This window comes from Nestor notabilis, unplaced genomic scaffold (assembly GCF_000696875.1).
Source record: "Nestor notabilis isolate BGI_N333 unplaced genomic scaffold, ASM69687v1 scaffold4261, whole genome shotgun sequence".
NCBI lineage: Eukaryota > Metazoa > Chordata > Aves > Psittaciformes > Psittacidae > Nestor > Nestor notabilis.
In genome coordinates this window covers 112,950-123,585 of record NW_009914172.1, presented here as the reverse complement: position 1 = coordinate 123,585, position 10,636 = coordinate 112,950, and the positions used below count along the sequence as shown (strand labels likewise).

The 10,636-nt window shown below is 43.9% G+C and overlaps 1 protein-coding gene across 1 annotated transcript; it reads left to right on the top strand.

Moving 5' to 3' along the window:
- The first annotated feature begins 906 nt into the window (after positions 1-906).
- Positions 907-6,278, top strand: TEX36 (testis expressed 36). Its single transcript, XM_010023518.1, has 4 exons — positions 907-975; positions 1,179-1,307; positions 4,386-4,466; positions 6,030-6,278. Exons 1-4 carry the CDS (start codon positions 907-909, stop codon positions 6,276-6,278), a joined length of 528 nt encoding a protein of 175 aa, XP_010021820.1.
- Positions 6,279-10,636: the final 4,358 nt, after the last annotated feature.

Genomic DNA, 10,636 nt, shown 5'->3' with positions numbered 1-10,636 from the left:
AGGCGGGGCCATCCCAGCGCGCAGCGCACCGGCAACTGGGTGAGGGCCGGGCCGGAGCCCTGCCGCATCCTCCCTGTTCTCCCTGAACTCTGTGCTGAGGGTGGCCGTAGCCTTCGGGCAGGAACGGGGTTCCCCCTTCCTAAGGATGAGGAGGAGGAAGTGCCCTCTGCATTCGGAGGGAGTAAAGCAAACCCTGGCAGTGTGTTTTTTCCACTCTTCCAGCAGTGCTGGAGGTCTCATACTTAGCCCTGGATGACTGTCTTCTGGAACTTGCCCGCTCAGGGACCTTGGGGGTTTAGTCTGAAGAAGAGGAGGCTCAGGGGGGACCTTACCACTCTCTACAACTGCCCAAAAGGAGGTTGTAGTGAGGTGGGGTCGGTCTGTTCTCCCAAGGAACAAGGGATGGGACAAGAGTGAACAGCCTCAAGCTGCCCCAGGGCAGGTTTAGCTGGAACTGAGGAACAATTCCTTGCCCAGAGGGTGCTCAGGCATTGGAACAGGCTGCAGGCACTGGAACGGGCTGCCCAGGGCAGGGCTGGAGTCAGTGTCCCTGCGAGTGTTCACAGCCCGGGTAGACGAGGCCCCAGTGCCAGGGGTTAGTGGTGGCCTTGGCACTGCTGGGGATGGTTGGACCTGATGAGCTTAAAGGTCTTTTCCGAGCTGGTTGATTCTCTGAGTCAATGTTTGTCTCAGTTCTCGCTCTCAGAAGAGCCACAGCCCCTGTCAAGGCCCTGGGCTGGGACATCTTAGCATTGCAGGGCACTGTGACCCATGCCTAGCACAGCCCATTCTTCAGCCTCTGAACCCATGGGCCTAACGTTTCCCTGAGCTGTTCCTCCCCAGTTGTGTGTTTTCAAACCTACAACAGCGGGAGCAGCACAGGGAAAAGGAAGTGTTATGGCATAGATGGATTATCACGACATCAACAGTTTTCAGAAGGTTCTTGGAGGAACAATATTCTTGTCTGGTTACATTGTAAGGTCTTTATTGCAGTGGTTGCACCGTGTCCTTGGAAGCTCCTGATTTTTCCAGAGACCACTAGGTGCTGCTGCAAGCCAAAGAATAAAAAAACCATGGGAAAATGCAATTTTGGCCACATTTCTGATCAGATCTAATTGGGGTTTTGTTGTTGTTTGGGTTTGTTGTTCTAAATTGTCAGAATCGTTGTTATTTTCTAGTTTGCTCACATTGGAGTAGACCAGAATCAACCCGAGCCAACTAGTTCTGCACAAAACCAGGTCCGGAACAAGGGAGCAGCTCAGTACATCGAGGAGGAACTGCCGCTAGCACACAAGGCTCGGGAGCAGGTGGGTTACTGTGGCAATACAACTTACAGAGCTCCTTTTGCACTTGCTAAGTTAAGTGTGGTAGTTAGTAAAGTAGTTGTAGCAGAGTGGCAGACTTTGTGCCTCAGGGAGTAAAGTCATTGCTGCTTGTGCTAAGGCAGAAACATATTTCATTGTTAGTCAGTTCTAATTTTGGGTACTCAAAGTCCTGCTGTAGTTCTTGGCTGCCAGCATCGGTTAACTTTGCTCTTTTAGTAGCTACTACACCTAGTTGAGACATACTTATATGCCAGAATATATCATAGAATCAATCACGATCTATCTCAGCCCAAAGGCTGTGTATAAAGCCATATAAGACCGTTTAAGTGAAATTTGATGATCTGTTTTGAATTGAATGTCAGCAATTCTGTATATTCAGGCAAAGGATTACTTGTTTGATCATTAAAAATGCTTAAAAATGAGCTTAAAAAAGCTTAAAAATGAGGAGATTTGGGACAGTTTTGGAAACAAAATGCAGTATTTTAAAACCCCGAGGATTTAAAGTGTTACAGTTTCATAAGCACATTTTTATGTCCTTATTTTATCATCACACTGAGCTTTCCTTTACCCACCCACTTTGTGCACAGAACATTTTCTATTTCCATTTTCTATGAGCATAGCAATTATATTGAATTCATTTCGCAGATTTTGCTGTACCAAAGAGCAGGAAGGACTATTTAAAAGGGAAGCTGGGCACTAGTGAGATGGAGAAGATTATATTGTACCATGAGTGTACCTTGTGTTGATATTACATACACCTTTCTGTGGAGCATCTGGCCTTAGCCACTGTGAAAAACAGAACTTGGTTAGCTGGACCTTTTATCAACACTAGTAGTACTGTTCACCTGGTTTATGTCTTGCATTTACCAGCATGTCACTGTTAAAAGGAATTAGTGGAATTTCTTTCTCTCATAAATCAAGAATTCAAATGAGATCAGCAGTGAGAGTACAAAGATTTTAGCTCTTACAGGCTAAAGTGTGATGTCCCAGGAACAACCTGAGGAAGTCTGTTCCTGTGACAGTTTTAAGAAGTGCTGATAGAGTGTTGGAAGCTCACTGCATATGCGGCTGGATATCCATGATCTCTTTGTATGAGGGGATTTGCTGCCTGTGGGGTTAGTTTTCTCAGAAACACAGCACTGTTTAAGCTTACCTTACCTCCTGTTTCATACTTCCTTTTTTAAACCATTAGTTAATCTGGGGAATCCTTCCAAGAGATGATATTCAGTATTTACCACCTTGGTTTTCAGTTTTCCTGCAGCATATAGGCACTGACAATAAACACTATTCCTAAAATGATAAGATTGATGTGTAATTGCAGTCGTATATTTTAGTGAATGCCACATTTTAGTGACATAGAAGGTGCTTATTTTTAAACACATGTATGAGAATGTGTCTGCTGAATTTACTTAACCACAGAACTACAGTCTGGGTGAATCTGGATGAGAAAACAAGTGAACGTGTGGCACATACCTAAAAAAGGCAGAAAATCTGTCTAAGATACCAAGTGCCCTCAGATATAACTATGCAGCTGACTCCACGCAGGCAGATTTAGTATTTAGTGATGCTGGATCAGGCCTCCTGTTACATTTATCTTTAGAACTGATTCAGCTTCACTTCTGAAACCTATTTTGTTTAATTGCACATTACACATTGAAACTTGCTCCTCTGTTTGGAGGTGAATACCATAGCTGGGAGAGGCAAAATGTATTCCACAACAGAAAAAGTAAAAATTGCTAGAGCATTTGCAGGAAAAAACCATAAAGCTCCCAATATGAAGCAACAGAATAGTGCTTGGGGAAGAACAGAGGCAATTTAATAGTCCGGAAGAGATTTCAGTGTTTCAGTTTTTAGCTATTTTAATCATATTGCAATGATACATAACCATAGAACAGTTTGTGTTGGAAGGGACCTTAAAGCTCCTCCAGCTCCAACCCCTGCCACGGGCAGGGACACCTTCCACTAGAGCAGGTTGCTCCAAGCCCCTGTGTCCAGCCTGGCCTTGAACACTGCCAGGGATGGGGCAGCCACAGCTTCTCTGGGCACCCTGTGCCGGCACCTCAGCACCCTCACAGGGAAGAGCTTCTGCCTTACATCCAGTCTAAATCCACCCTCTCTCAGTTCATTCGAACCCAGTTGAACTACTTTTAAAATGATTCTTTTGCAGTTGTCCTTATTTTCTTCTAAAACACTAGGTTCATTTTGGAAACTGGCTTAAACATTATGTTAAAGAATGAGATTATAAATGAGTTATGCAATTAATTCCTCCTCCACTTCCCCTGCAACAAGCAGTGTACATGATGTTCAGTACATAAATCAGAGACTAATTCAGTTTCAAGGTCCCTTTTGTAGTTCATTTTAATTAGCTTTAGGCTTACTGGTGAATCAAATAAGACATGTAGTATTTTGCTGCTTGCAGACAGAAGGTCTCCTTTCTTATTTGAGAAGTCACACTTTTATATTAATTGTGTATATATTCAAGTCAAGGGAATGCAAATCCTCCTGATGATCCTGTAAATAAAGTAAAATACAGAGGGTCTGCAATACCCCTATAAAATTATGTGCAGGTGAAGATTTAATATGTGAATATAGACCTCAGAGGAGCCTTCCAGTGTCTGAAAGGGGGCTACAAGGATGTTGAAGAGAGACTCTTCATCAGGGACTGTAGCGACAGGACAAGGAGTGATGGGTTCAAACTGAAACAGGGGAAGTTCAGGTTAAAGATAAGGAAGAAGTTCTTCCCTGTGAGGGTGCTGAGGCGCTGGCACAGGGTGCCCAGAGAAGCTGTGGCTGCCCCATCCCTGGCAGTGTTCAAGGCCAGGTTGGACACAGGGGCTTGGAGCAACCTGCTCTAGTGGAAGGTGTCCCTGCCCGTGGCAGGGCTTGGAACTGGATGATCTTAAGGTCCTTTCCAACACAAACCATTCTATGATTCTGTTTCTGTGACTTCTGTGATAGAATTTAGGCAGCTGTAATTTCAGCATCTGTCAGGATATAAGTAAAACTCAAGTAAACTCCAAACCAGGTTGATACTTATTTGCTATTGTTTCTTCTTTTCAGACAGCAGTGAAGAACAACTTCCCCTTATCTTTTCATGACAACAGACACTGTTTGAGGAATGTAGGAGAGTATTTTGATTTTGTAAGTACCAGCACTGAGCAAAATCCAGCAAGTTCAGATCCCTCCGCCTGCCAGAGATGAAACACAGGGTTTTTCTCTCCCCTATCCAGACTATAGATTTGATAGAAGAGAAAGATGTAAACAGCAAAGAAACACCCCCTTTTTATTAGGATTGGGATGGGGATCCTCTGGGGGTGTCACAGGGGTGCAGCAACACGCATGGTCACTGAGGGTGGCAGAATACATGGGGAACAAAACCTTCATAATTTCGGTCTCTGACAGGCATTTTCTAGAGGTCCTAGAAAATGTTTTTCATGTCTTCACATAGTTTTGTAGCTGGTGATAACTCCTTTAGTCTGCTGAAAGGGTTTTGCTTTGTGATGAACTTTTGTAGGGGGCTCAGCCACTCATAATTCACTCATTGAATCCCACCTATGTGATTTTTTGTCCTAAGTTTAACCAAAATCCATTGGACACCCACAATATATCTCCAAAACTTACTATTGCAATCCCAATCTTTCTATAACATACTTTTTTAAATGTATGTTCAGAAGCCACAACTTTGAATAGAATTTATACTGGTTTGGGCTTTCCTCTATATGCAACAGTTTTGTGGGTTTTTCCACTCTTCTTAGATTGTTGACATATCAAAGAATCCCAGAATGGTTTGTGTTGGAAGGGACTTTAAAGCTGATCCAGCTCCAACCCCTGCCACGGGCAGGGACACCTTCCACTGGAGCAGGTTGCTCCAAGCCCCTGTGTCCAACCTGCCCTTGAACACTGCCAGGGATGGGGCAGCCACAGCTTCTCTGGGCACCCTGTGCCAGCGCCTCAGCACCCTCACAGGGAAGAGCTTCTGCCCAAGAGCTCATCTCAATCTCCCCTCTGGCAGGTTCAAGCCATTCCCCTTGTCCTGTCCCTAGCAAAGGCAGTAGGGCAGCTCACAAGATAATGACTAGAGAAGGAAGTAATGAACTGTGGTTGTTTGTCTGACTTTGGGCTCTCTTAGGCCTGCATTTTTGGTATTCATTATTCGGGGAGTAACCTCCATTTCGGTGCACTTTGTGCAGTGTCTCATAGCTTTAGAGATACTGATCAACCATAATTCCAAATAAATTTCCTGCAAGCTATGGAGTGTGGAAATTAGGCTCTGTCTTTCTGTGTGTGGACACACAGGGGATAGCTTTGAAGATTCAGATTTCATGCTCTGTCTCAGTTTCTCTATTGCAGTCTAAACATAAAATTATTAACCTATTTCTTTGGGTTACTCTGCTGATTAATTTAGCTGAGTAGAGCTAAATAGCCTGGAGTAGACAGTGTGCTACAGAAATGCAAAGTTGAAGTGGTTTATTAGTACTAAGAGGTGGTAGGTCAACAGATTTCCCATTTAATATATATTCATCCAGGCGAGTCTCACAATCCTATTTTTAACTTGCTAAAGATGAACCCTGAGTTCTGGGAATCACTGTGGTAACAGCTTCCTCAACTTCCCACTGGGGTAGTGACTGTTACAAGATGAATCTGTGAAACTGTGATCGTAAATCATATGTTTTACATGAATTTGTCTTCCCATGTTTTCCTCAGGGTTTGGGCCGCAGGAAGGTGGAACCAGAGAGACGGCAGCAGAACTCCCAGAACTTCTTCCTATGGGCTCATGAGCCAGTTCCCAGCAGAGAGGATGGTTTAACCATTTATCAGACCTCATTTATGAAAGTTAAAAGCTCTGAGACCCCAGTTTATAGGCGGTATCCAAAACACCACACGGAAAAGCAATGCACTGAGAAACCCATTCCTGAGAAGGGAAAAAACCTGCAGCCAAACAAGTCATCTTAATTATGAAGCCACCTTTGTAGCACAGATTTATCGTCATCATCATCAGAGCCTTTTCTTGAGATCTGAACTACTTCTTACACAAATGGATGATGAAATAAACGTATATGTGAAGTGAATGTGTTGTGCAGTTGAGAGATCATTGAAATCAACGCTCATATGTTACTCTGAAGACATACGTTATGATGAAAATTGTCATGAAGAGAAAAAGCACAACTGTACATGGTTTCAGCAATACCTCTATTAGGAGAGCAGAGGTGGCGATTGTATGTGGGTTATTTGATACTGGTTGACCCTCATCTTGGTACAAAAGCTCCCTCAACTTCAGAATCAGTGGTAGGGCTGTACCTCAAGCAGCTGACAGCATCTGTGTTGGCAGAAGTATAGCATGGAACCGGATCCTTGAGGGTTTACCACAACAGGGAGTCAAAACTGTGTTCAGAAACCTTTTCTGAAAGGTGTCATGGCTGTGGAGGCAGGTTACTGCCCATTTGAGAAACTAGATAAAAAAGAAGCTGCACATTAGGTTGCTGTGCAAAATAACTGTAATGTTTGGTTATAACTCAGCAGTTGCATAAGTAAAGAAAGAAATGATGTTGTAAATAGTGTGTGCATTGCTGCGTGTGACTCACAATATGATAAAATCCCAAAACCCCAGAATGGTTTGGTTTGGAAGGGACTTTAAAGCTCATCCAGTTCCAACCCCTGCCACGGGCAGGGACACCTTCCACTAGAGCAGGTTGCTCCAAGCCCCTGTGTCCACCCTGGCCTTGAACACTGCCAGGGATGGGGCAGCCACAGCTTCTCTGGGCACCCTGTGCCAGCGCCTCAGCACCCTCACAGGGAAGAGCTGCTGCCTCAGAGCTCATCTCAATCTCCCCTCTGGCAGGTTCAAGCCATTCCCCTTGTCCTGTCCCTGCATCCCTGGTCGAAAGCCCCTCTCCAGGTCTCCTGGAGCCCCTTTAGGCCCTGGAGCTGCTCTAAGGTGTCCCCTTGAGGAGCCTTCTCTTCTCCAGCTGCCCCAGCCCAGCTCTCTCAGCCTGGCTCCAGAGCAGAGCTGCTCCAGCGCTCGCAGCAGCTCCGGGGCCTCCTCTGGCCTCGCTCCAGCAGCTCCACATCCCTCCTGTGCTGTTCCCCAGAGCTGGATCAGGGCTGCAGGCGGGTGCTCCTGATGTAGGTACATGTGAGTGTTTGTGTGTGTGCGTTGTTCATGGCACAAGGGGTAAAGCAGATCAAGCTGACAGAGGAAGGTGCATGAAGGTTTGAGTTTGAGGTAGACTGGCTCTGAAAAGAACTTATGATTTTATAGTTATATGGCCCTAAGGAAGGGAATTCAGAACCAATCCTCCAAGCACTATGCTCCCAGAATTCTTACTGCTTTAGGATATGGAAGGCATTAGACCTCCAAATAACGTGTTTTCCTCTTCTGGATCATTTCCATTAATATCAATGAAATAATAAACCAAACTCTGTGTCTCGAAATACACTCGAAATAAACTGGTTGCTATGCAAAATAACGTTGACTAAAATAATTTAAGCATAAGTTTATGGGATAATTTCCTTTGTTTACAAGATAAATGGAAAAATAAACCCTCAACCATTTGAATTCCCTACATTGTAAGAGATGCCGTGGAAATGAGTTATGGTAACAAATGATTTCTGCCTTCTTTTTGTGTCAGCCTGCACTGGCTGACCTTTTGTGTGCCATCCAAATAGATTGCATTAGAATATACCCCCAGACATGTAGCTATTTTATTATTACACACTGAAATAATAAACTTCTTTTATGAAGTTCCCCCTATGAAAGTTCTTGGGGTGCTGCACAATCTGTAGAAATGCAAAACATTAATGAACAATGTAAAAACAGAGAAAAAGCCAAGTAATATAGTGCTATTTAAAAGAATGATTCTTTCTCAGCCTGACAACTCCAGAGTCAGAGTTTCCAGGGCTTTAGCCAACAACTTCATCTCCAAACTGATTCAAAACTCAAGTGTGTGCCAATCACATGGTAAGTGAAGTACCCCATGCTGTTTGCCATACTCAAGAGGGCAATCTTGGACCTCCATCAGAAGGAAGTTTTTTTCTGCTCCATTAGTAATGTTTATCTGTGGTTTAGCATTACAACTGGATATGGGGAAATAAATTGCTGTAGTTTGGTGTGCCTTAAAACACCAATAGAAAGGTTCCAGATTTCTCTCGCTCTATATTTTTCCCTTCACATTTTGACTCAAACATGGATTTTTTTGAAGTAACTGTGGATTAATACATGTTTTCAACTACATTGTAATAAACATTCCAGAGAATGAACTATAAAGATCCTAAAACCTCTATTTGAACTGAAAGACACTGTGCTGGGTTGAACAGAACTGGTGATTCCCATAGATCTCATGCTCTGGGTATGTTTCCCGGGTAAATAACATGAGCTGCAATACACTGGCTTTTGAAATGAATACTAAACACCCCAGATCAGTTGTGGAAAGTCAGAGCTTTGTGTACTTTGGATAGAAACCATCAGGTTTGTTTAATCTTGTGATAATAATGGCTCTGAGGAGAAGGCCCTATTGAGTTAAAGTATTTTTGCAATGTGGGGGTTTTGCTGCTTTGGGGCTGGAAAGGAGGGGAGAAGGGCTGCTAACTCCCAAAAAGTGTCCTACTCAGTGCAGGAAGGTGCTCTCAGCTGGTGGGTGTTAGGATCAGATGGATGTAGGTAGGCTCAGCATACTATGGGTTAACTCGGCCGAGTACTATTTTGGAGAAGTAGAAGTTATGCTTTACATGGTGCTGGTAAAGATGGACTTTTCTGTGCCTTCTTTTATTAAAACAGAAAAACCAAGTGAGTTTGTTGCAAAATTTCCTTGAACAGTGTTAACAACAATTTGACCACAGCCAAAACCTCCACTTTGAGGCTTTGTACTACAATCTTGTTGAATGAGTAGGTAGTGTTGCTCTCTGGTTTTAAGCCTGAGCCAACATCAATTTCAGGACTGTCTGTACGACTTTCTTAAGTGTATTTCATGTTATTTTGTAAGTGTTTTCAGTGTGTTAGCTGCAGTCATAGAATTCAACCGAAATTACTTAGAACCATTAAACCACGGGGCTGAGCAGATGGCTGCAAGTTCCTTTGGTTTAAAGAGCTGCTATTCATCAGCTGAGCCCTGCAACAAGCTAAGGCTGGTGATTTATGTGGCTGAGCTGAGGAGTTTTTCCATGCCCTGGTTGAAGACAGCTTGCTTCATGGGTTGCATTACTTCAGCTGCCTGGGAGCATGGCCTTCTGCTGGTGTCTGCATGGTCATGTCCACTTACTTACTGTGTGTGTTACCTTCTGCCCTGGTTGCTGAAAACTAGATCAGAGGAGATGGTCTCATTCAAAGCTGCTCTCTCTTGGACCATGTGGCCTCCTGGTAAGATGGATATCAGCTTTTATAGCTGTTTCATTTAGGAAATGTGACCTAGGAAATGCTTTTCAGAGTCATCTTGACCTCAATAGACACTACTGGTGTAGTATGATAACAGATTGTGTTTGGTACAGGTTGAGATGTTGTCTTTTGTTTACTCGGTGTTTGAAGGATCTTAAAGAGATGCTCATAGGCTTGAAAGGGGAGGGTTGGGTGGAAGAGGGAGTTGCTGAGGGTAGCTCCATGAGTTGCTGCTTGTGGAGCTAGTAATTCAATGGGAATGCAGCAGCTTGATTTCCAAGTCATCTGCTGCTAATCTAATCACTCTGTGTTCATAATCAAATCACTCCGTGTAGCTGAGATGTTGTTTCTTAGTGTGTATTCTCAAGGTTAGGCTGAGTGGAGTAGCTTGATATAAATGTGCTGAAGATGAGCCCTTTTCCTTCCCTGGGCCCCCCAGTTATGCAATAGCAATGCTGGTGGAGATGTGGCTATACCCAAAGCTGGTGCTGATTTATTTACACTGCTGCACTTCCAGTGTGGATACTGTTAAGCTTCTATGAAAGTTCTTGTACTGGTTTAGCTTTTCCCTGGTTGAGCAATACTGGTGTGATGGTGCTAATGTTGAACTGAAAGTATAGGCCTGTAGCTGACACAAATGTTGATACAGTGGCCATGCTGGTTGATAAGAAATAACATTTCTGCAATGAAGTAGAAACTTTGGGTTAGACATCTCTGTCAAATCACAGCCGACAGACCTCTTAAAATCATCCCTTACCCTCCCCCTGCTGCTGCTACGGTAGCTAAAGAGCAGTAGGCGGCAAGTAGAGAGTCCTGGTCCGCTCTGGAGCAGGAAAGGACTATATGGAGCTGCCCCATCCCCAGTTTCTTGTTTTATGCTGGCCTCCCCACCAAAGTCATAAAATAACAAGCTGGTAAAACATTATCTTTGGAGTATCTAAGT